Raw genomic sequence first — 26,744 nt, 5'->3', positions numbered from 1 at the left:
CTGCGAACACTCTTACTATTGAGTGTAGTGCGCTCCTCCATGAGAATTAAGCACTATATCTGGTAGTAAGTGTTTACAGAATTGAGTCCATAAATTCTTAACAGATTGATAGCTGTTATAATCCTGGGGCTTGGTAGAAGCTTTAAAACCTCCTAACACAATAATGTAGTAATGCCCCTTCTTCCTATATTTGGGAAGTATTAACAGGTTTACAGATACTTGCATGTAAATATCAGAAGCAAAACGATAATCATTACAGCAACGAGTTTTTGTTTCAGGAGATGTTACATAGGAATATAGTTACCAGAGCTCTCTGTTTTAACGTGGTTTTACCATAGTACAGAGTAAGCATCATTACAACACCTATGATGTCGTTTCTAGTGATTTGATTAAATTGACTGAAATCTCTGATTACAATATATTTAACAGACCAGGCATGTCAATCACATGTTAATAATAAAAAAAAAATTGACAGGTGGGCTGGTATTTTTGCAGGTGAATGTACTTTGTCTGAGTATCAAATAAATGGTAACCAAATTTCTCTGTCTAGTTTGCTGGATACATAAGTGGTGTGTAGCAGTCACCTCCCATATTTTTCTTTTGAACCATTCTGCTGCGGTTCGACTATTTTTTTCTTTTCCCTGTGAAAGGCTATCAGTAGCCTAGCATCTACTAGCAGATGAGAGATTAATTCCTCATTTTCTTTTGTGTGGCCATTTCCTCTGGGGAGCCCCAGTGGGATTACCAAAGGCTCATTTGGTAATACGCTTTGTGATAGTACAATCCCAGTTCTCCCTAATGATTGATATGTCCACCATATATGCATAAAATCTCCTCTTTCAAACTTAAGGCCAAATCCTGAAAACACTCACTCACTGTTGAATGTCACGCTTTCCTCTACATCTGGTAGTAGTGTTTACAGGATTGAGCCCAAAAATTCTTGTATGCAGTATAATTGTAGCCATGTTGGTCCCAGGATATTAGAGAGACAAAGCGGGGAAGGAATATCTTTCATTGGACCAACTTCTGTTGGTGAGAGAGACAAGCTTTCGAGACACACCAAGTTCTTCTTCAGATCCGCGTGTATAAAAGATATTCCCTCCTCCCAGAATTCTTAAGAGATTTGTAGCTGTCACAACCATGTGGCTTGGAAGAAGCTTTAAAATCTTACCCAATAATATAGTTATTATGATTTTTGAAAACTCTCTGGTGGAGTCCCATTGCCATCAGTGGAGTATTTCCTTGCAGAACTCACTGAAGATTTGGGGGCCAAGCCTGTAAAACTGATGTCAATTGCATTTAGTAAACTTTTGTTTGCTTTTTTTGCTGCTGTCTCCTTTGTGTCTAATCGGTTCCTAGGATAGCCAAAAACATTGCTCTGCCATGAATCATTTAAACTGTTCACTTTGTGTATAGCTACATATACCTGTATGTGCAGGTGCACTCAGATGTGTACAGAACAGGATAGACACTTCACAGTCTGCAACACACTAAAAGGTAGCAGTCTTTGTTATAGAATGCCAAATATCTCTGTGCTGGAATAATGTTATATTACCATTTAAATAACTATATTTGCCATTTGTGGTATCAAAATCCTCTCATCTCCTCCCTCGCAGCTGCCTTTATTCTCCAGCTCTTCCTCTCCTTTCTTCCTTATCTTTCTGTGCTCCCTGGGCATAAAACAATACTTGTGCATCCTCTTTAGCGGCAGAGGCATAGGAGAGGTGTTTTCTTAGGATCCAGAGGTAGTTTATTTCAGCTCCTCCACCAAAAACACATTCTCTTTGGTATGGACTGGACTGAGACCATCAGACCATAGGGCTGAGTAGTTCTTGGTACTGTGCAGTCTGATTTCCTCTTGGGAGTTCAATAAGGAGTAGAGGTAGGACCTGCTGTATGCTTAAAAGAGGTTTCAAGGAACGTTCATTCTGCTTTAGTGACTGTCGCTGACAGATGGGCATGTACAGTGTCTTAAATGTTTAGGACCTTTACATTTGTCCTCAGCATGTGAGCACTGAGAAACCCTTTCTTCTCAAGCTAAAAAGGACAGGATGAGAAAGCTGATGCTTTCCCAGCGGCTTGATGCTGTGTCCCCCCCTGACCTTCAGGGGGAACCTTGCTTCAGTAGGAGAGCTCAATAGCCTTGCATCACACAGACACATCATCTACAGAGTTTGGTTTTTTTCTCTCTGTCTCTCTCTCCTTCATTCCATTCAGAGTTCTTGGAGTTTTCCTCCCCCCCCCCCCCCGGCTTTCTTTGGACAACAGACCTTCCAGAGATCTAGAAGAGAGGCATGATGGGGGTGCCAAAGCTTGTTAAATCGTACCCCATCGTCAGCAATTTCACATCAAGCATTGAGGCTTAGATACACATAGCCCATCTCTTCAGAGATGCAAGCAGCACATTCTAGCAACTGCAGATTTCAGCCTCCTCTTCAGTTCAGGCGGATTTAGGGAATGCCTTGTCAGGGTCTCACTGGTGTCAGAAGGCACATTCAGTCTTCCACGTACTGATCTGAGAAACTGTACCTCCCATAGGCCTCGATATTAGCAGGACTCCTTTGTTTCTCCTGCACCCGGAAAGATGCAGGGGAAGTTTCTGCAGATCCTTGTCAGACAAAGCCTGTTTTTAAGTGGATTTTGAACCATCAGGGCTAGAGGTGCTGATCTAGCGTAACTTGGTAAACAAGGGCGCTTATGGGTAAACTTCCAGCAAAGGGGTGTGACTTATCACAAAACTCTTGTGGGAAGTGGTGTGAATTTATGCCTCCCTTTGAAAGCAAGTTCCTATGCTACTCCTTTGGATGCTGAATGGGTCCAGCAACATTACCTTTGCTATTAACAGGAGAATCAGTATAAGAAGGTCTAATAGGCAGGTGGACTTAGTTCTGGAGACAGAAAGAGAACACACCAAAATAGACAGTAAGTGTTTTATATCCAGATCTAGATATCTTATAGCCAGAGCACTTGCATAGTGTAGGGATGGAAAAATCCTTGGACCTTGCCATCTCCATCTGAGTAGAGTAATGAGGCAAAGAAGAGAAATGTGTTGTCTGCGAGGCACCGTAAGAGCTGCTATCTTTGTGATTTAAATGTATAATCAAATATCTTCTCCATTGTACAGAAATTTGAAATTAAATGATTTTTCCTCTTCCTTTAAGAGACTGTGAAGGGACTCTGTTGGCATCTTTCTCCAGTGTTTATTAGTTTGGAACAGAGTTTCCCAAGCTCATGTTGATAAGGGACCAAAAATATCCTTGGCAAAAACATGCTCATCAGCCATTTTTAATTATAGCTCTTTGATACCTGGCTTGAAGGCTTGGTACAGTGGTCAGGAGGCTCAGAATCCACTCCCTCTTTTTATTGTGTTTACTAGCAAAGGAGCTGCTGGAGCAGACTCATGTCTGTGTCCCAGCTGGTCCTTGTCTGATATTGCTCTGATTTCTCCAACTGGAAAAAAAAATACTTGAATTCTCTCTGAAACATACTGCAAAAATTAAATAAATCTACTCTGGGGGCCTTTTCAGTCTGTTAACCTATCCAAGTACCTCTTGAAATAAGAACCACAGATGTACAGGCCTGGGTCAATAGTCTGATTTCAGTTAGAATGTTGTAAATGTGGAGCTACTCCACTGAGTGAAGTTACTCTGAATTTACATCAGTATAAATGAAAGTGGACTTTGAGCCCTGTTTTGTGTGTGTGATGTATTGCCTCCGGACTGCTTAGCGAGGTGTCGCCTCTCTGTTCCCAAAGTCTTTAGGTATAGTGACTGGAATGGCGCCAGCAGTCCTCTGTTAAAGAGATGGCCTCTGCAGTTTTACATAAACTATATCAAAGTATAGCCAAAGATAGCAACCCCCCTCTGAAAATCACCTGAGATGTGGCTGAGATAATTCCCCAATAGCAGTAGCTTGGCCACAGAATTATGGGCATATCCATTAAAACTGCCTGCACACACAGCCTTCCTTCTATCAGCAAAAGGTTCTCCCGAACAAGACTTCACTTGTCACATCCAAGACAGCAGGGTGGCAGTTTACTACCTGAACAGGCAAGGAAAGACAAGTTCGGAGGCCCTTTGCCAGGAGCCCTACAGGATTTTTAAACTCCAGCTTCAAAAGAACATTCACATTTTTGCTTAGTAGAGCATAAACATCTTAAAGGAGATGCTGAGCTAAAGCCCAAAATTAACCACTTAGATGGGCGCCAGACCAAGTTACTGAAGAGAAGCTGTCCTATGTCTAGGAGAACTTTCTGTCCTCCCCTCAGATGTAGTCAGGGCTTCAGAAGCGCTGCAGGGTTCCTACTTGGAGAACATAAAGCTTGTTTCCTCTTGGACACAAGAGACTGCTGGCCTTAGTGATTCCCTCGTGCCTTTTCACTAATTCCTCTTACTCCCACTTCTTCCAAAGGCAGAGATCACTGTGCTGCTTCTAGACAACTCTGCTGGCCTAGAAGTCATCACTTGGGTATCCAGAGAGCCCATGAAAATGAAAGAATCCTATTCCCCTTGCTCCAGCCTTGAGAATCTTCGAAGTCTTTGTATTGCTCTGCAAGCTGTATTGGTCAATGCTGAGGGATACAGTAGGGAAGGAAAGGTTACTTACTAGAGAAGAGAGCCCCTTTTCTTCTTCTGGACCATAGTCAGCCCTTACAACCCTCCCGTTGTCAAAATAGTAATTAGGTTTCCACAAGATTCACAGTAGCTTTGTGGTCATGGCTTGTCCCATGCTGTTTGAGGTGAGTATAAGAAGAGCAAAAAACCCCAACCACCACCCATCTCATCCTCTTGGATTTTGACAGTACACAGCAAGTTACTTATTGGAAAGTACTGTTTGGGAAAGGACCTACAGTTAGTAAAACCCTACTGTTCCTTGGTTTTTCCATGGGGCAGAATCTGTGGAATGTCTTAGATAAAGCACATGTTTGATTTTATTTTCCCCTCGACTACAGTTGCTGGGTTTTCTGTCAATTCCAAAACCGGCACTCCTGCATGTTAGCTTTTCCATGTCAATATGGCTTCCTTGTCTATTTTAATAGTCACTTTTTGCAGTAGAGGAGCCCTCAGTGTCCAAGTCGAGCTCTCTCTCTGTCTCTCCATTGTTCTCAACATAGAAATGTGCCAAGGAGCATTACGTCTGGCAGAGGGAAGAGAGGTGTCAGATTTATTAACTCGTGCTAACATAATAAGTTGCCCCTTCTAGCCCTCATACCCTCTCTCGGCCACTTACAGCGCTTTGTGGACGCTGCCTTCACACTTCAGGCTCTGGTGAAGCTGCTCTGCAACTAGAATAAAGGGCTAAGAACAAGGTAAGCAGGCAGACCTGGACGCATGGCTCTGTCACTTCCCTAGCTTCCCTGAGATGACCAAGAGCCACAAGTGCGCTCCTTCACTCAGTCTGCCATGCAGTGATTCATAGCCCTGTTGGGTGAGCTTTCAGGACAGTCCTCCCTCGTGTCACTCTGCCTCATCTTACAAAAAGGGTTCTTACAAATCCTTTCTATTTGTGTATGTTGCATGCAGGGAAAGAAAAAGAAGAGGAAAAGGGATAAGCAGCCAGGAGAGACCAATGGTAAGTAAAATAAGTCAATATACCTTGCTTAGTGGAACAGTGGAGTATCTGACCTTCTGTTCCTAGGTTTTGGGGAGGGAGGGAGGGAGGAATGGGCTTCTCCTGGCCTCTTTGGCATCTGATCCCTATTGTAGTCAGCCTTTTATTTTTGTTTAATGCATTTTAATTAATTGCCTATTACTGCCCTTCTAAAACTAGTAACCAGATCACTGCATGTAAAGCATTTTGTGAAATTAGTTGAATTTGCTCTTAATAATTACAAAGCCATTAACTTCAGAAGTAGAGTTATAATGCCTATGCCATTGTTATAAAGTTGTGCGCTTATTTTGTGCGTGCGTGTGTGTGTGTGTATGCGTGCGCGCGTATGTGTTTGGTATTAATTTGGGCTGTACCTGTGTGTTCTGATGCATGCCTTACAGTGGTAAATCGCGCCCATTTTAAATTAAGGAGGTTTGCCATTCTCTGTAGGCGATTAGAAATACTGCATAGGCAATCTCATAGACAATTTTGCAGAAGCCCTGATTAAAATTTTTTGAAGCCTTTGTATAATTTGTTCTTTTTTTTCAGAACACAGCGAATGTTTCCTAAATCCTTGCCTTTCACTTCCTCCGATTACAGGTGCTAATGTCATTTTGAGTCATTTTGAATAGTTTATAAACTGCTTTTTAATTTTTTTCCTGCCATGATAGATTTTAACATTAAACACTTATGACATTAAATGGGAAAAAATCCACACGTTTTTACAGTATATATTTATATAATATGTTTGGTAGTATTTTTTTAATTTTGTTTTTGTTCTTTTTTGTTTTGTTTTGTTTTGTTACATTGCTATTAAATAATAATACAGTAAAAAAAAAATCTCAGAATTGTACTAACTGTGCAAATTGAATATGCAGTATTTCTTTAAAGAGACTGATAAAGAATAGAAGGAAATCAGTAATGAACCTCCTTAATCTAATGGCATTTTTCACGGCTCCCACTAAGTCTTCTCACATCAGCATGTCTACGCAGTATGGTTTTTTTTTTGTTTTTGTTTTTTTAATGTCATTTGGTTTTGGTTTATTTATTTTGCCTTTCTGTTCAAGACTGTCCATTACAATTCACTAGCTTGACTAACTCGGCGCATTTTCCCATGCTTTACATTTATTTTCTGGCTGATGCTAACATGCCCATTCTGCAGTCTGCTGCTTCTTATCCATTCTTTTTCTTTTTCTTTTTTTTTTTGTTGTTGTTGAAAAAATTATTAAAAAATTAAAATAAAAAAAAATGAATGTTATTCTGAAAGCTGCATTATCCCAATAGATACCTTTTTTCCTTTTCTCTTTTGTGTGTGTTTGTCTGAGTTGAAGAAAAAAGCATGTTCAAGAGCTAACCTCCATACTTAGCTTCTTTTTTCTTCCTTCCCCTGCCCCCCCCCCCCAAAAGAGAAGAAAATATGCCAAAAACCCATCATTTTAAACAAACCACGGTAACTTCCCTCCGTTGTTTAAATGAGAAGAGACAGTCCTTTACAAAGGGATACTGCAGCTTTAATTGCAACAGCTAATTTCAAGAGTTGAATAAGAATGTGATTATCACTATTTTTTTAACTTTTAAATCGAACGTCGATATTTTGCGATTAATAATGAGGTCATTGATTTTTATTCCCTTTTTTATTTTTTTTATTTTTATCTTTCTCTTTTTTTTTTTCTTCCCCTTTTCTCTCTCTCCTTTTTCTGCTCGCTTCTTTCTTGAACTCATTCAGACCTGAGCGCTCCTAAGAAATGCCGAGCGCGCTTTGGCCTTGATCAACAGAATAACTGGTGCGGCCCCTGCAGGTGTGTATAGTTTTCCCAGACTCGCTATGGCTGATTTGCAGCTGGTTTATTTGGTACTTTCCCCCTTTTTTCCTGCCTTGTTGCTTTGTAGCTCTGTGTTGTGATCTAGAAGACACAAGGGAGTGGGACGCTGCCATGAATGATCATCTCTCTGAAAGGGTTTTGCCTTTTTTCCCCCCTCTTTCCTTGCTGCTGCTAGCCAAAAACCCACTGTAAAACAGCATCAGCCTAAGCATATCTGATCCGTGACTGCAAACACAATCCCGCCCTCCCAGCCTTCTCTCAAGGAATGTTGCATACTCCAGACATGTCCAAGGCCCTTGGATAATGCGAGCATTGAACGTGTTACAGACAGTGGGCTAAGTGAAGCAAATGCACAACAGCGTAACCATTTGAGGGTTTGTTTGTTTGTTTGCTTTGGCTCGGTGTGGAAGCCCTCTTTCTTTCATACCCTTGGTATGAGGGGAGATTACCAAATAAAACTGACACGAGTAAAGAGAAACGTAGCTGTAGCTAAGATTTCACGTCCAAATGAGCTCTATCCACCATTGTGTTTGTATTTTTTGTGTTTACCTTGTGCTAACAGATGCAAATACTCCAAAGAAGTGTCGGGCATTGTTCGGGCTTGACCGACAGAGTTTATGGTGCAAACCATGCAGGTATATTACCCAATTAGGCCTTTGGGGAAATAAAAGCATTCTGTCCTCTCAGTGCATTTGTGTGATTTATTTTTTTTTTAACCTTTTCCCCCACCCTCCACCTTTTCTCTCCCACAGCATCAAATGCTAATAATCTTTGATTCTCAAAATTTAATTGCTAAATTCTCTTGCTGATGTAATGCCATTTCTTCTCTTTCTTTACCAATAACCTTTCCCTGGTGGTAGAACTGGGAACAAGCAAACCCTGAGGTACACAAAACTGGCACTGTCCAGACGGTTAGCAAAACGAATGCTTAGGTGGACATTCACACTGCATTTGTATGTGTGTGTGTCCACTATCTCCAAAGGGTTAAAAGATTCTGTGATCTGCAGCACTGGTGTTTTCATCACAAATATATATAAATACAAGCCAGTGTTTACAGCTTATATTGTAGTCATGCCATTAGCCTATTTGCAAAATTTAAAAATGTATATGTCAATCCTGCAAATATCTATGCAACTTATCTACATTTTCTAACACCATTTTTCTGAAATTCTTAAAAGTGTAACCCAGCAAAGTGAGCTGTAAACACATGAGCTCCAGAGAAAACTAACTGCAGCTTTGGTAGGACAGTTTTCAGGAAGCAAAAGGCACCTAACAACCCAAATTTCAGCAGCCCATGTTCTACTGCAGGTTTATACCAAATCTGTAGTTCCATGGATAACTCAGAAGGTACTTGTTTCTTGGTGGAGGGATACCAGCTACTTCTTTTTCTCATTCCCTTCCCATAATAACCACATTTGGTTAAATTTGTTGTTTCTTTGTTCTAATACAAGCAGTCTTTGAATATGGAATATTATGATGGTAGGTATTTCAACCAAAACCACACTCTGTATGTAGTGTTTCCTCTCTCACCTTTCCCGCTTATTCATGCCCTTGCCATGTGCTTCATCTCATTTAGAAGATAGACTAGATGTTCATATATTATGTGCATGCACACACTCCTTTTGTTTTCCTCGATGCCAAGCACAAACATGGATTGACAATGTACTGTGTGTCTAACCATTACGCTAAGCGAAGGCTTGTAAAATGTCTTTAAAAGATTGCATTCTTCCCCATTTGGTGAATTATAAGTTCCATTAGAAGCATGCTCAGTACTGTGAGTTGTGTGTGAAGTGCAAAGACAATCATGTTCAATGTCAGTGTCAATACATACATTAAATACCTTTTGAAAATAGCAATTTAAAATGCTTTAAAAAGGGGGAGGAAATCCAATCTAGAGGCACTGGATAGCCACTTACACTGTGAAGAAGTAGAATACTTGAATCTTATGTAGCTAAAGACACTTATAATGTGTTTAATTAAACTTATACCATGATTAATTTAGTATACAGTGTCAATAGATACTTATGTAGTCTATAGATAATGTATTTCATATGTGTCAAACTTTGTATGCTGAGTGATTATAAGAACTAGCTCTACATCATGTTTGTGTCATTTATCATTCTCTGTCCACTTACGTCAACATCATACTATTAAAGGTACATTTTATCATTAAAGGGGCTTTTCATTTGAGCTATAGGATTATCATTTTGGCAGTGCATTAGTTGTGTATGATGAGAAATAAGCCCTTTCTTGTCTTTGTTTTTTGCCTTAGATTATTTCAGTTTTATTCAAAAATAGTTGCTGCAGGTCAGAGTCTTTTTATTTGTTGGGACAACCTTTATTATCAGCATTGACTGGGACAACGCTTTTTAATGACATAGCTCATAGCTTTATGTTTATTGACCCTTATTTTACATGTATTGTGGCATTTTCTCATTAGGCAGAATATAGGTCACTGCATTTCTTGTTCTGGTGCCAACCATTGTAGCTTCTTGTTTATAGAGTGTTAGTTTTCTGTAGTGGATCTTTGAGAGAGAGAGTCTATAAGATATGCAGTTTGATAATGGGGCAGAAACTGAGACATCTTTAGTCATATAGGTGGAACCCAGCAAACCCTTGTCATTATCCATGGCTTTCGTTTCTGGTAACAGCAATGTCATTAGTTTTCAAGATGCTGTTTTAGGGCCAATTTCACTGCAGGTATAAAAGGGCACACTATGTTGACTCCAGTAACAATATTTATATTGCTCTTAACATTTTCAAAACATTGCGTGTACTCTATTCCTCACAATATACTTGTGAGATGGTAAATAGTGTTATTATCCCAATTTATAGACAGGGAAACCAAGGACACATCACGAGTTTGCATCAGAGAAGGGATTAGAACTCAAGACCTAGCTCTATGTTCTTTCCCTCAAGCCACAGTTACTCCCTTGAGTAAAGTTGTGCCCATTTACACCTGTGGTGAATTTGGCACTTTATCTTGTGTTTGTAATTAGTTATTGAGTGTTCTGTGCTGCGCAAATATACACAAAAAATACACTGTGTACAAAGAGCCAGTTCAACATGGAAAAACTAGTTGAAGCCACACACAATATACCAGGGGAAGCTGAAGTTAGAGCAAGGCCTCCCTTTAAACAGGAAGTTTTTTGTAAATGGGTTTGTAGACTACCAGCTTTCACTTTAGTATTAAGAATTGAACATTTAATAGAAGTATGGAGAAACATCATGCTGAAATGAAAATGAAAGGCAATTGGTTTAATTATTCTGGGGCAGAATTTGACTTTAGAAAGGGTATTAACATTTAAGCCAAGAAGACCTTTCACATCTGTGGTGCCCTAACCATATTCTGCTTTGCCATGAGATGCTCTGGCTCTTACTCTCAACCATAGGCCGAAAGTCAAGCTAGTAATAATAAAAAAGAAAGAAAGAAAGAAAAGCCCAGAGTTGATCATACAGAATATTACAGTATTGGACCGAAGTCAGCAATGATTTGATAATAAGCACCTCATAAGAGCTGATGTGTGTAAAGTGAGCAGAATTTGAATCCTCTGTGTGCTAGAAACTGAGATTTCTGACTACCTGGGACCTTCCTTAAACGTTAATGCCTACTTTTCCACATGGTCGTTAGCCATGCCAGTTCCGAAACGTGGCATCGTGCCCAATGTCCAGCTGTGGTACAAAAAAGCCCGGGTTTGAACTGTGGATAAGATAGCATTGCACAATTTCAATTTAGAAACCGAGTAATGTGGAACTAATCCATACCAGTTAATAAAGTTACTCTTAACACCACAGGTTTCCAGTGTTATTTGATGGGGGAATTTAGCAAGGTTCTGTTTTGAGCCCACCAAATTGCTTTTTCCATCTTTTAACTTTGCCCTAATAAAGCATGGTTTGCTGCCTGACATCTTCACCTTTTCTTTCTTCTCTTGTTCTTTTTTTCTCTCTCCCCTCTTCTCCCCCCCTTTTTGTGTGTGTGTTTGCGTGTGTCTTTCTTTTACATTTTTAAGTGCATGAATGTCTTAGTTTTTAGCATGTATTGATCTGCAGGCTAACGTGGTTAAAAAAACTCTCATAGCCCTAACCATTTACCTTTCTGTGTGGAACTTTGAGCAGAACCTCAGTCTATTGTCTGACTCTGGTAAGGGAGTGTTATGACATGGAAATCTGCCAACCCCCTCTTTGAAGCAGGTGCGAGGTGGGGTACAGTACCAGACAATATCTTTTTCTATGACCCAGAAGGTCAGATCCAGCTCATAGTAAAAAATAAAAACAAACTAGCACCAAAGACAAAGCAGGGGAGATGGCATATTTTTCCCACCTGGATTAACACAACAAAATACCCATTGAGCCGAATCCACCGTCTATACAAGAGGGTGCAAATCCATTTACTTGAATGGAGTTGCAGTTGCTTAGATCTGGGGGAGAATTCACCCACTGACATTGATATTCCATGCATGATAAATTGGGAAACACACCCTTATTTCCGTTCACCTCCTTTTGCCATTCATTGCCGAGTCGCTTAACTGTTCTGTCGTATCCAGTGGAATTAGTTCGAAATGCAGTCTTTCATTTTTTTTTCTTGTAAAGCTCAGCTGACTTTATCTTGCGAGTTTAATGAACTTTGTCAAATGAATCACATGGTGTGATACTGGTTTTAGCACTTCCCGTAGAAAAACTGTATTTGCGTGGCTTGACTTTCACCACTTTGGCCAAGATGCCTCAATGGTGTGCCTAATTATTTTTGTTCTGCGTACATCCGGCCAAGAGAAGCATTCTGAAACTGTCTTCTTTTGTTGCTCCAAAATGGGTGGCGAGGGGTGCGGGGGGAGGGAGGGGGGGAGAGAGAAAGGGAGAAATTATCTTTGTTGGCTTGGTGGGTTTTTTTAAGTCAGCATTTCTTGTGAGACTCCCATAATTCCTGGTGTGAACTGAGTTCTGTGTTGCTCCTCATCTTTTTACCTGTTGTTGTGCTGTTCACTTACTGAGATTGAATCTTGCTTTGAAGTTACACGAATGGCCTCTCAAAGGAATAGTCCCTAAAATACAGAAAAAAACAACCCAGAATACCTACTCCTTCCCGGCAAAACAAACAAAACAAAACAAAATAATTTCAAGCCACAACCTGCAGGCCATACAACCAGTTATTCTTGTTATTTTGAATCATTTTCCATTTATCTTGTTCTTCTTCTGGTTTTTTTTTTATTGTTTTGTTTTTATTTCCCTTCCTTTTGTTCTTCCTATTACATTTCCTTTCTGTCTGACTCTGGATTTGGTGTGGTTTTTAACAGAAAAAAAAATATGAGCGGTAGTCCACAGCTTCTGCTGCCTCGGAAAGGTGGTGTATCTCAAAGCCTTTAAGTCAGTCACTTAAAAGCAGCCTTTGGGTGCATGATGCTACAGTCAGCTTTTTAAAATTTGATACAGGCCGATGATGATAAATTATTAGCTCTCTAAAGTTTTTAGTTTATCGGGGTTAAATTTTTGTAGGGAGAATTGACCTTTTTAGGAAAACAAGTAGTATATCGGGCTACAAGAAATTGAATCTGAACTTTGTTAATAAATAGCCTGAACAGGAGAACAAAGAGAGAATCCGTATCATCTCCAAGTCCGGTAGCAGAAAGTCCAATTCCTTAGAGGACTTAGTGGCTTATACACACCCAGCAACCCTTTAAGTACCATGCAGGCTCTGGGTGTAACCTGTTCAGAGCTCAGGGTAGTTTATTGATGGCTTGTTGCTTTAGATACCTTTCTCCATTAGCGTCTTTGCCCTTTATTCACAGATAACTCTCTCCCTGTTTCTAGGAGAAAAAAAAAGTGCGTTCGCTACATACAAGGTGAAGGCAGCTGCATCAGCCCACCCTCTTCAGATGGAAGCTTACTAGACTCTCCTCCTTCTTCTCCTAACATGCTAGCCTCCCCCACAAGAGACTCAAAACCACAGACTGAACAAACACAACCCCTCTCGCTCACATTGAAACCCGACCCGCTGGCACACCTCTCCATGATGCCGCCACCGTCCTCCTTAGTCCTGACCGAAAGCTCTGCTAGCAAGCCCAGCGCCCTGTCTGCTACTGATTGTCAGAACGGGCCATTGGATCATCCGCCTGCCACTTTACAGCTGTCAGCAGCACCATCCTCGTCGTTAGCCCAACCTTCCACATCCTCCTTGCATTCCCATAATTCTTTGGCTGGGACACAGCCCCAGCCACTGTCACTTGTAACCAAGTCTTTAGAATAGCTTTAGCCTCTTTAGCCCTTGCTTTTTTTTAAAATTGTGTTGGGTTGTTTTTTTTTTTGTCCTTTTTGTTGGTTTTTTGAATTTTGTTTTATTTTTTAATTTGTGCCATATGGCTACATTAGTTGCTGTTTATCGAGTTCATTGGTCAATATTTGACCCATCGTTATTTCAATTTCTCCTTTTAAATATGTAGATGAGAGAAAGCCTCATGATTCTGCCAAAATTTTTATCAACAGCTGTTTAAAGTCTTTGTAGCGTTTAAAAATATATATATATATATATATACATAACTGTTATGTAGTTCTGATAGCTTAGTTTTAAAGACTGATTTTAAAAATGGAAAAAAAAAAAAAAAAAAGAAGCGATTTTGAAACAGCCCTTGCAGAAGGTGTTGGTTCTTTATTATTTGTATTAAATACGAGCTTGCGAACCAATCATTGTACATCTGGTTTTTAAACCTTTAAGGGCACAACGAATGCAGTGCCGCTACCTTTTCCCCCCTTCCTCGTGTGAAGCAACTTTTATTGTGATGTTACTTGTTATTGTTTAAATGTACAGAAACAAAAGGGTTAAAATGTGTGAATAAACCTCGTTCCATGGTGTTGTTCTTTTTGGGGGAGGGAATGCTACTCAACAATTAAAAAGTATCACAACGCTATTGGACCAGTAGTATTTATTGCTTTAGAGATTGCTTGTTGTATCTGTATGTTGTCCATTTTTAAATATGTTTTTTCCCCTTTTTTTTTCTTGAAACATTGTATAAAGTTTTTTTTCCTTAGTGTAAGCATCTTATATATAACAACTCATTTGTACAAGGTTTTTAAGTTTATATATAAATGTGTATATATATATTTTTCCGGGGGCGGGGGGGGGTGTTTTGATTTTTTTTTTTTCCCTGTATGAAACACAGTTGCCACCAAATGGACACTTGCAGGGGCATTTTAAAGGATCAATAGTGTAAAAGTAAATAAATGAAAAACAAAAATTGCTTTAAAAGCCATTACACAGACAAAAAGACTTGAAAAATTAGCAAGGGACTTTGTAGCAACGCTGTTTGAAAAATAGCAACGTCCAAGTGTCTCTCATTCAGAACTGCAATTGAATTCCCTGCGACATTAGAACTGTAGACCGTGTGCAAAATTTTGATGTGCCAAAATTCTCAGTGACTTAACTTTCTCCCAACAACTCTATTTTTTTTAAATGCTGTAATTTTTTTGTTCATCATGTTTTGCTGTGATGTTACATAGGTAGATATGTATGTAGTTTTAATGTCACCTATAACAGACGTGTTTGGTAGCAGATTGTCCGGAAAGCATTTAAAATGAAGAGGTATAAACCCTTAAGGGCCAAATTCTGTATATTAGATTTCTCATAAAGGGAAAATCAGACTGCCACTTCTATGTACACTTACTACATACAGGTAGGTAGCAAACTTAAACAAAAAAAAAAAAAAAAAAACCTAGGCATGTTGATGTTGCAAAAAGAAAAACAAAAAAAAAACCCGCTGTATAAAGCTGAAAAATTGTTCATCTGTTCATTCAGTGCCATTGTAGTTGACATGAAGCGATTGTAAAACTGTCTCCGATTTTCCTCTGGTTTATTAAGATGCTAACTATAACATTTTTTGTGAATACTTTGAATGTTTCCTAACAGTTGTGATGTTACTGTTCCGTTTTATGCTCTTATTCCGATTTTCATTTTTAATGGTTTGGAAGCCATTTTTGTAATGAATAAATGTTCATGCTGTACAGTATCTGTAGCATGCAGTTCTGGATTAATAAAAGCAACTTAGTATGTGCAGAGAACGACTTGTCAACTCATTTCTGTGTTGGTTGCATTTTATTGTGGCCAAGCAGGTTTAAAATGTGGACTCACTTTGCATGCGTCTGATAAGAAGAGTTGGATGAAATGATTTCAAAATTTCAACAAATAAATGACAAAGAAATTCCGGTATTCGTGAACATTTTTCCGATTTTCTGCCTCCTCCACTCATGGGAAATATTTTCAATTTGTATAACGCCATTCTAGCTGAGTTCCTGTAATCGTTCATTTTCAGTGGACAAAGCCTTTACCTTGCTCAGCAAACTGGTATGTGTGGAGGGGGGGTGTGTGTGAAACAGCAGTGAAATCACTTTTATGTTAAGCAATTAGCTCATTGCTGGCATTATACAATTAATAAATAATAACATGAACTGAAAATAATGATTCTCCCATTTGATTCTGACAGTTGGAGGGAAAAGAGGTCTGATTGGTTATACTTTAAAAGCAAACTCCATATGCTCAGCCCAGCAATCTAGTGATTCATCAGGTCAGTTTCACATCATAGGGGATGAAATTCCCCTAATTGAGCCTGACCTGGTACACATGCATAAGACTGTGTTCTGCCCTTTTGCACAACGCTGACAGGAACTGACACATGTTGTGTGTTTGAAAGAAAAAAGGGTTTTGGTTACAATGGGCATTTTGAGCACTTTGGCTGATTACTACAATTTGGAGGGAGTGACTCCCAGGTTCTACTGTTGCTTAAAAAAAGGGAAAAAAAGGTAGTTTCCAGCTTGCCCCGACATTCGTTTCTATCAATCAAAAAACAAAAGGGACTAAAGAATATTTTCATGAGTGCTCGGTACCCAGCAGATCCCATTGAGAATAGCAAAGCTGGGTCCTGGGTGCTTTTGAAAATCTCACCCCTAAGTCTTAAATACTGGCCATTTTCTATGATAGTCCAGTGCTAAAGCAAGATTTTTTTGGGGGGGAGGGGGGATTTTGATGCTCTTGTTTTACAATCTCTTGTAATAATTTTACCCCCAAATATTCCCATTGTTGATAGTGCCAGCACTGGCACTAGCTATGAATCCTGGCATTTTTACCGGGGGGTAGCCGTGTTAGTCTGTATCCACAAAAACAAGGAGTCAGGTGGCACCTTAAAGACTAACAGATTTATTTGGGCATAAGCTTTTGTGGGTTGGGTTTTTTTACCCACGAAAGCTTATGCCCAAATAAATCTGTTAGTCTTTAAGGTGCCACCGGACTCCTTGTGGCATTTTTACCACCATGAGTTAAATCGGCAAGTTTATCCAGAGTGAAATTACTGCCAGTGCACCACGTAAGTCTCTCAAAATAGGGCTCGAGTAGAACTTAGATGGTCACATAGCCATTTTGCTGGCCCTCTGCCTAAGGGAGAATTGCGGCCTGTGAGAAATGGTTCTGAACTTTCTTTGTTGGGCTGAGTAATTCAGGCACAGAGCGTGGGCCCATTGCTACCAGCCTTTACTCCCATAAGGAGTTCTTAGACAAATACACCCTCGCTGCTATCAATGCAGCTATCCATATAAGCAAGGCTTTGCAGTATATTGCCCTTGCTCGTTTAGATGTTCTGTAGATAAGAGAATAAGTGTATATGCATACGTTGGCTGAATGTGTATTTAAATATGGCTGTTGAGGGTTTCAAAGCTGACCAGCAGATTACACTGCACAACTCCCCATTAAAATGCCAGTGAGAACTGTGTGGCTAAATCCCCTAGTCATCTGAAATCTCCACCATTATTGCTAGAATATTATCCTGAAGAGAACTGTGAAGGTGAGTCTCTCATAACATACCCTTCAGTGCAATTGCATAGTACTGAGCTCTTCTTCAGTGCTTTTCCTCTATTGACCTCCGGGCACCGTTGAAAGGAAGGGGAAGTATTCTTTTATAGGTGGGTGGAACTGAGGTGCACATCGGTGAAGTAGCCTGTCCAACGTCACTCACAGAGCCAGGAATAGCACCCAGCGGGCTGACCCCTGCCCTAGACCATACTGCATCCCTTCAGGTGTAATTTATCTGCCGACCATGTGTGACCCAGCCTGAAGTGTGTTGGGGTGTTACCAAGAGCAAAACCAAAATCCATTAAGGCAACAATTTAATCTGTCTCTGATTGCTTAATTGCTTTCTCTGATACTTGTTCTCTAATGAAAATATCTGTGCCCTCTCTGAAAGAAAGGAAGAGCAACTTTTCTGAAGAATGCTGACCCACGCCCCGAATAAAGCCTAAATTGGAGACAGACTCGATCTGCCGGCTAGAGAATGAGGTTGCCTGGCTTGAACAGGGAGGTGCTGATAAGAGTCTCTCCAGAGATTTAAACTAAGTATTTAGTGTTTATAATTCCTTTTGTTGTTGCTGTTGGAAAAAGGGGGTTAATCCCATAAAGCCGTGCAGCAGCCAGCATTGTTTCTGAAGCTGACATTGCTAATAATAGATCATAAAAAGTGGGTATTGAATTTTGGCATGTTTCCTTCTAAAGGGATTAATGCAAAGCAGCAAACCCCCTTTGGTGGTTATGTACATTTAATGAGTTCCCTTTTTCCTGTGGGTCCAGGGCCTGATCCTGCTCTCATTGAGGTCTATAGAAAAACTCCCATTGACTTCATGGGAGCAGGATCAGACCCTACTCTTTCCCTTCCTTCCCCTCCCAGACTTGTATATAAAGCTGAAGGCGTTTCCTCCTGTGCAATCTGCCTTCGGCCTGGTTCAGTCGTTGAGGCTGCATTCCAGTGTTGGTGAAACTATATTTATTTCCATGTTTGTGAAAGAGACGTCACCACCCATGACTGCAAGAATCTGATGCATCTGAAACACATAAAATGCCAAACCTCACTTCAGTGGGTAGCCAGGAAATTGAACATGATGCTGGAATTACTGTCCAGCTACATAAGGGTTTTTGGGAGGTTTTTTATGTTTCAAACTCTTCCTGGAACACAACCATCCATCAGAACAAACACATGTGCTGTATCAGTGTTGAGGATGGCTGCTCTCGTCCAGTTTGAAATACGGCACTCAAGGGAGGTCTTTGAGAACCAGGGTTCAGAGGAGAAGCCATCAAGGTATGATTCATGTATTCAGCAAATGGGTTTTTTTGCTTGCTGTTTTATTAGCAACTTTTTGAAAAGCTAAGCCCAAAATCTGATCCTGGACACAATGGTTTTCCTCATGTGCACACTGTGAGAGAGGCACCATGCACAACAGTGTTGCAGAGGTCTCGTGTGTGGTGGGCTAACTGGTGTTGGGGTATATTTCTGACGTGTTGAGGGAAACCATCATATAGACTTTGGAAACAAACAGCATAGGTCATCATTGAGTATCATCCCCCAGCCCCTGAGAGAAATCTCTTCAAACAATTCAGGCAGGCACTGTTGATATTTCTCTCGGTCGTTTTACGTCATAGAGTTGGCTCCATATTTCGTCTGGTTAAAATTCACCTCTATGACGAAAGTCTGTTCAAGGGCTTGAGGATGACGACGACGACGACAATGATGATAGTGACGATGATGATTTCAAGGGCGTCGAGGAGCCACGGTCATTGAGCAGGGCCCCATTGTGTTAAGTGCTGTACAAACCCAGCACAAAAAGTCCCTGCCCCAAAGAGCTTACAATCTAATTATAAACCAAGATGGATCTGAGAACATAGCCTGATCTGGGGACTGAGCTGCTGACCACTGCACACCCTCTGCACAGGGGTGAATTTCAAACCTATGTTACGACAAAGACTTTACCAAAGGGATGGGCTGATTAAGGGGCCTTAGATGACCAGGGAAGTTAATAGTGTGGGGGGCTTACATGTGAGAGCATGGAGTCCTACATACAGTAAGCAATTCACCGTAGCTATTCCTTCCATCTGTTTTTATAGGGTAAGGCAAAGAAGCTAGTCAATATTTCTCAAGTCAGGAGACATTTATTTTCCATGAGCTTTGTAAATCTCATTTTTCACTGAGTATATGGAATTTTAAGAAGTTAAAGCTGAAGCAGTTGCTGACTCAGTAAACGAGTGCCACATGGTTCTAAGCTTTATTGAAAGAAAGAGAATGAAAGAAAGACTCTTCAGAGGTCTACTAGTTTTACTAGACTGTAAAAAGGGGAATCACAGTGAAAATAACAGCATGGGCCATTTGTACAATCATGAAAACAAACAGTAATAAACAAAAATCTGGTGCATGTGTGTGACAGAACAGTTTGTAGCTAAGATGCAACATAGCTATCATTTGCATACAGCTATGAAGATGTGCTTTAGTAAAACACAAGTTATTGGGCTCAATAGAGGAGTAACTAGATCAGGGGCTGGCAACCTATGGCACGTGAGCTGTTGTCCAGTGGCACTCACGCTGCCTGGGTCCTGGCCACCGGTCTGGGGGGCTCTGCATTTTAATTTAATTTTAAACAAAGCTTCTTAAACATTTTAAAAGCCTTATTTACTTTACATACAACAATAGTTTAGTTATATATTATAGACTTATAGAAAGAGACCTTCTAAAAACGTTAAAATGTATTACTGGCACGCGAAACCTTAAATTAGAGTGAATAAATGAAGACTTGGCACACCACTTCTGAAAGGTTGCCAACCCCTGAACTAGATATTATGCAGGAGGTCGGTCAGATGTTTGGTTCCTTCTGGTCTTAAAATCTATGAATACTCAAACAATCTTAGAGTATGTCTGCATTGCAATAAAAGACCTGCAGCATGGCCACTTAGGCCATGGCCATGACCTAAAACAGCTGATCTGGGATTGAGAGGTTTGGTCTGCATGGCTCTGAAATTGCAGTGTAGATAGTAAGGCTCAGGTCGAAGTCTGGGCTCTGAGACCCTGCCACAGGGAGAGTTTCAGATCCTGGGCATGAACATCTACACTGCTATTTTGAGCCCGGCAGCCTGACCCCCATGAGCCCAAGTCAGCTGACGTGGTCTCTGCCACTCAGGGCTGTGGTTTTTTATCTCAGTGTAGACATATTGTGAAATACAATAGTGATGATCAACACTATAAAAAACCTAGATAGGTAGTTGGCTGTTATTTTAAGATGTTCTTGCACAGTTTTAAATGTAGATTAGATACATTAGAACATGCACATGCAAACAGCCCAGATTTACCAACACGATGGTGAAGCTGTCACTGGTCCAGCTTTAACTATCTTCCTACTTAAAGATTCCCTGAAGGATTAAGTGTTTTGCAGGCCTTATGATGGCCTCAACTCAGGGTTCAATTTCACCCCAAAGACTCGACCTCACAAACATTTATTACTAATTTACACCCACATGGCTAGATCTGCCATTTGCCTGAGGTTGGCACCTAATGTCATTTGATTTTTTTTTTAACTGCACAATAAAACCCATGAATCCCCCGTGCTTTCATGTGCTTCTGCCTTCCCTGCTTGAGAGATAAAAGTTTCTTGTTGGATGAGTTCACCAGAAATGAAAACAACACAAGGAATAGTAGCTTTGGCTCTTGCTTGTCCGACTTCTTCTCCTCATTTGTGCTGGAGTCGCGTGTTGCAATACCCTTTGGCTTACCCCTTTGGCAGAGACCCAACCATGCCATGGAATTGTGCTGCAGGAGAAAAGACCGAGGGCTGCTGCCCAATTCTGTAACGTGGTTAATAACACATTTTGGTGACATTCAGGGAAGCAAGAGCAAACTGGGTTATACACATGATCCTCTGTGTAGCGTACAAGGGCCATTCATCTCAGTGGCCTTTTACAACACATGGCTGTGTGTGTTATGTCTTGCTTGGCTGCTCTTTGAGCACCCCTGTTCTATATATTTATCTGGTAGGCATGGCAGAAAGGCTTTAAAAAAATGATTGCGATCTTATTTGCAACAAGCTCATTTGTAGCTGCTGGTGCTTGGATTTTGGCAAGCACCCTGTTTTAGCCTCCTAAGAAAACATCTCCATTTCTATCTTCTTTTACCTTCCCTTTTGACAAGGCGGCTGCTTTTTATTTGGCTCCAGCTATACCTTTTTAATCTGCTTCTCTTTTCTTGATTTTTTCAGCCTCTCCGTCAAACTTATATAATGGCACATTATACAAAATAGCTAAGCAGGTGGTATTTTTAAAGACAGTGAGTGAGCATTTTTTTGGCCTAAATTTGGAATGAAGCAGATGGATTTAAGACTCCATTTTTCCTATGAATAGTAACCGTTGTTCTCCTCTGCCTTAAACACCAGTTTCAAGACCACCTCCAGCAACCAATCAGCACTCTGTTATTTAATTATAACAAAATTCTTAGCTCTGTCTGCTGCTGCATGGGCAAGTGGGGGGCACTGGATCAACTTCTGGAGCCAGGCAGACTTGCCAACAATAATTTTCCTTTTCCCAGAGGGCCTAGGAGGCCTGGAGCAGGTTCCAAGTTCCTTCTAAACTGGCTGTTCAGTTTGGGCTCCCTGACAGAGTGCTTGAAAAGGGTTATAGAAAGGCAGATAAATGCACTTCTTGTTGCAAGCTTCCCTGACAAGCCAGGCCTCAAGAACAGTGATCTCATTCCTGCCTCATTATTAGTGGTGCCAGATTTTTTCCATTAACAGGTAATTGAGTAGAAACTCAAATAAGCTAAGTTTGTTTTATCCAGTGCATTTTCTTGCTTGCATGCGCAAGAAAAACACTTTAGAGAGGAGTTTGCTTCTAATGTTCAAGAAAATATATTTACATCTTCTTAGAGATTTCTCTCTGCTTAAGTGTAATTAACTGACTGGTCTTTTAGTTGTTTTGGTTTTAAAGCACAGACATCGGTGCTCGTTTTTTGTTTGTTTGTTTGTTTGTTTTTAATGGTTTGAATTCCTCTGAAACAACAGGGTTGAACTTCCTTGTTCCCTTGACATGGGCCAGTCTGCTTTTGAAAGATTCATATGTATACACATTAGTGTTATGTAATTGACTTCTTTCATGGTCCCCAAGGGGAAGCAAGAGCAGGAGCCAATTAGATTACAATACTGCGTACAACTTTCAGGCTCACAAAGAGCTTTTCCATTCCTGAGGGGGGCGAGTGGGGGCAGGATGACTGGAGGAATCAGGCAGTTTCTAACTGTCCCATTAAAACAGGAAAACACGGTTGGTTCACGAGACGGCTTGCGTAGTGCAGATGTGGTTGCTGAAGAGGTTTTAGTTTGTTGCTAATCAGTCTGGCGTATGCGGGAAGAAGGTGGAGGGTGTAGTTGGAAGAGGGTCTGAATGGATACCAGGATGACAGCATGATGGATAGAGAGGTTTTGATTGAACCAACATGTACAAGGTAATAGGTGGCACATCAGAGAGGCAATACGTGACTTTTCTGTATTGATGTATGAAGATGTATCTCAGAGGGGGTGTTTTTCTCTGGCCTTGGGGGGAACAGAAAGTCCCACCATTCACAGAGCTGGTACATTGTAACGGGCATACAAGTATTAGTGGTCCTGTAGAGTCTGCAGGATACTAGGGCTGTGCCTCATTGACAATAAACCTGGCGGGGTGCCTTCGCTCAAAACTGAGTCTGTGGATTTCTTGGGCAGTTTAATTTAGGTCTGTTGTCTCCGCTATCTGCGCAGAGCTGGGACAGCATGCTGAATGAACACACATGCAGCCAGCATCTGACCACGGAGGGGAGCAGGCTAAAGCCTGATCTATGCACAGTGTGACAGGGTCAGGCCAGATGGCTATAGGAGAGTAATAGAAGGCAGATATATTAGCCCCAGGCTAAGTAGGTCCCTTTTCCCTGGGTAAGGTAACAGGGAAGGTTCCAGAACAATCAGGAACCTTCTGGAGACCATTAAGACAGGCTGATTAGAACACCTGCAGCCAATCAAGAAGCTGCTAGAATCAATTAAGGCAAGCTAATCAGGGCACCTAGGTTTTAAAAAGAAGCTCACTTCAGTTTATGGTGTGCGTGTGAGGAGTTGGGAGCAAGAGGCACTAGGAGCTGAGAGTGAGAACACGGACTGTTGGAGGACTGAGGTCTACAAGCATTATCAGACACCAGGAGGAAGGTCCTATGGTGAGGATAAAGAAGGTGTTGGGAGGAGGCCATGGGGAAGTAGCCCAGGGAGTTGTAGCTGTTGCACAGCTGTTCCAGGAGGCACTCTAGACAGCTGTATTCCACAGGGCCCTGGGCTGGAACCCGGAGTAGAGGGCGGGCCCGGGTTCCCCCCCAAATCCTCCCAACTCCTGGTCAGACACAGGAGGAGTCGACCTGGACTGTGAATTCAGAAAAACGGCCAAGCTGAGAGCTGCCGTGAAGCTCCAAGGCGAGCAAATCTGCCAATAAGCACAAGACCCACCAAGGTAGAGCAGGAACTTCGTCACAACTGGTGTGAGAAGTGGGATCTGGTGTCCACAGCGCTGCAGAAGAAGGAGGGTGTTTGGAAGGGGAAAAAAAAAAAAAAAGGGAAGAGGGTCTATTTTTCTCTTTTTTTCACCACAATGGAGGAGGTAATGCGGGCACTGATACAAGCCACGGCTGCCCAGCAGGAGGCTACTCATGTCCAGGCAACTTCCCAACAGGAGGCAGTGCGGCTGCAGCAAGAGACTAATCACCTGCTGAAGGACCAGGCTGCTCAAGACCGGGCTATGTTGCGGGAACTGGTAAACCAGGTAAAGACCCTTACAGAGCTGAACCGCGGCCATGATGGGACGCAGATCATACAGGCCAGCAATTGGCTGCAGAAAATGAGGCGGGAGGATGATGTAGAAGCATACCTCCTGGCCGTTGAGAGGACAGCCCTGCGGGAGGCTTGGCCCCGAGAACAGTGGTCTGGCATCCTCACTCCATTCCTGTGTGGGGAGGCCCAGAAGGCCTACTATGATTTGCCTGAAGATGCTGCGGCAGACTACCCCCAGATGAAAGCAGAGATCCTGGCCAGATCTGGGGTAACGACTGCAGTGCGGGCCCGGCGATATCATGAGTGGAGGTACCAGGAAAACAGAGCCTCGCGGTCCCAATTATATGACCTCATCCATCTCGCACGAAAGTGGTTACGAACTGAGTCCCAGAGTCTGGAGGAGATACTAGAGGTTCATAGAATCATAGAATATCAGGGTTGGAAGGGACCCCAGAAGGTCATCTAGTCCAACCCCCTGCTCGAAGCAGGACCAATTCCCAGTTAAATCATCCCAGCCAGGGCTTTGTCAAGCCTGACCTTAAAAACCTCTAAGGAAGGAGATTCTACCACCTCCCTAGGTAACGCATTCCAGTGTTTCACCACCCTCTTAGTGAAAAAGTTTTTCCTAATATCCAATCTAAACCTCCCCCATTGCAACTTGAGACCATTACTCCTCGTTCTGTCATCTGCTACCATTGAGAACAGTCTAGAGCCATCCTCTTTGGAACCCCCTTTCAGGTAGTTGAAAGCAGCTATCAAATCCCCCCTCATTCTTCTCTTCTGCAGACTAAACAATCCCAGCTCCCTCAGCCTCTCCTCATAAGTCATGTGCTCTAGACCCCTAATCATTTTTGTTGCCCTTCGCTGGACTCTCTCCAATTTATCCACATCCTTCTTGTAGTGTGGGGCCCAAAACTGGACACAGTACTCCAGATGAGGCCTCACCAGTGTCGAATAGAGGGGAACGATCACGTCCCTCGATCTGCTCGCTATGCCCCTACTTATACATCCCAAAATGCCATTGGCCTTCTTGGCAACAAGGGCACACCGCTGACTCATATCCAGCTTCTCGTCCACTGTCACCCCTAGGTCCTTTTCCGCAGAACTGCTGCCTAGCCATTCGGTCCCTAGTCTGTAGCGGTGCATTGGATTCTTCCATCCTAAGTGTAGGACCCTGCACTTATCATTATTGAACCTCATCAGATTTCTTTTGGCCCAATCCTCCAATTTGTCTAGATCCTTCTGTATCCTATCCCTCCCCTCCAGCGTATCTACCACTCCTCCCAGTTTAGTATCATCCGCAAATTTGCTGAGAGTGCAATCCACACCATCCTCCAGTTCATTTATGAAGATATTGAACAAAACCGGCCCCAGGACTGACCCCTGGGGCACTCCACTTGACACCGGCTGCCAACTAGACATGGAGCCATTGATCACTACCCGTTGAGCCCGACAATCTAGCCAGCTTTCTACCCACCTTATAGTGCATTCATCCAGCCCATACTTCCTTAACTTGCTGACAAGAATACTGTGGGAGACCGTGTCAAAAGCTTTGCTAAAGTCAAGAAACAATACATCCACTGCTTTCCCTTCATCCACAGAACCAGTAATCTCATCATAGAAGGCGATTAGATTAGTCAGGCATGACCTTCCCTTGGTGAATCCATGCTGACTGTTCCTGATCACTTTCCTCCCATGTAAGTGCTTCAGGATTGATTCTTTGAGGACCTGCTCCATGATTTTTCCAGGGACTGAGGTGAGGCTGACTGGCCTGTAGTTCCCAGGATCCTCCTCCTTCCCTTTTTTAAAGATTGGCACTACATTAGCCTTTTTCCAGTCATCCGGGACTTCCCCCGTTCGCCACGAGTTTTCAAAGATAATGGCCAAGGGCTCTGCAATCACAGCCGCCAATTCCTTCAGCACTCTCGGATGCAACTCGTCCGGCCCCATGGACTTGTGCACGTCCAGCTTTTCTAAATAGTCCCTAACCACCTCTTTCTCCACAGAGGGCTGGCCATCTCTTCCCCATTTTGTGATGCCCAGCGCAGCAGTCTGGGAGCTGACCTTGTTAGTGAAAACAGAAGCAAAAAAAGCATTGAGTACATTAGCTTTTTCCACATCCTCTGTCACTAGGTTGCCTCCCTCATTCAGTAAGGGGCCCACACTTTCCTTGGCTTTCTTCTTGTTGCCAACATACCTGAAGAAACCCTTCTTGTTACTCTTGACATCTCTTGCTAGCTGCAGCTCCAGGTGCGATTTGGCCCTCCTGATATCTTTCCTACATCTCCGAGCAATATTTTTATACTCTTCCCTGGTCATATGTCCAAACTTCCACTTCTTGTAAGCTTCTTTTTTATGTTTAAGATCCGCTTGGATTTCACCATTAAGCCAAGCTGGTCGCCTGCCATGTTTACTATTCTTTCGACTCATCGGGATGGTTTGTCCCTGTAACCTCAACAGGGATTCCTTGAAATACAGCCAGCTCTCCTGGACTCCTTTCCCCTTCATGTTAGTCCCCCAGGGGATCCTGGCCATCTGTTCCCTGAGGGAGTCGAAGTCTGCTTTCCTGAAGTCCAGGGTCCGTATCCTGCTGCTTACCTTTCTTCCCTGCGTCAGGATCCTGAACTCAACCAACTCATGGTCACTGCCTCCCAGATTCCCATCCACTTTTGCTTCCTCCACTAATTCTACCCGGTTTGTGAGCAGCAGGTCAAG

The 26,744-nt window shown here is 41.9% G+C and overlaps 1 protein-coding gene across 39 annotated transcripts in view; it reads left to right on the top strand.

Moving 5' to 3' along the window:
* Nucleotides 1–15,575, top strand: part of TCF7L2 (transcription factor 7 like 2) — a 204,118-nt gene extending 188,543 nt beyond the window's left edge. For 5 of the 39 annotated variants that reach the window (XM_074959337.1, XM_074959343.1, XM_074959341.1 and 2 more), the window contains 2 exons: nucleotides 5,523–5,571; nucleotides 13,218–13,442. In XM_074959337.1, coding sequence (XP_074815438.1) covers nucleotides 5,523–5,571; nucleotides 13,218–13,297 — 129 coding nt within the window. In that variant the 3' untranslated portion in view covers nucleotides 13,298–13,442. Of the gene's footprint in view, nucleotides 1–5,522; nucleotides 5,572–6,138; nucleotides 6,190–7,315; nucleotides 7,389–7,974; nucleotides 8,048–8,863; nucleotides 8,893–13,217 lie in introns of those variants that run through there. The other 34 variants (XM_074959327.1, XM_074959333.1, XM_074959328.1 and 31 more) reach the window with 24 other exon arrangements.
* Nucleotides 15,576–26,744: the final 11,169 nt, after the last annotated feature.

The sequence above is a fragment of the Natator depressus genome, chromosome 7 (genome assembly GCF_965152275.1).
Source record: "Natator depressus isolate rNatDep1 chromosome 7, rNatDep2.hap1, whole genome shotgun sequence".
Classification (NCBI taxonomy): domain Eukaryota; kingdom Metazoa; phylum Chordata; order Testudines; family Cheloniidae; genus Natator; species Natator depressus.
The sequence above is the reverse complement of the archived record's forward strand: the minus strand, read 5'-3'. Positions and strand labels throughout refer to the sequence as shown.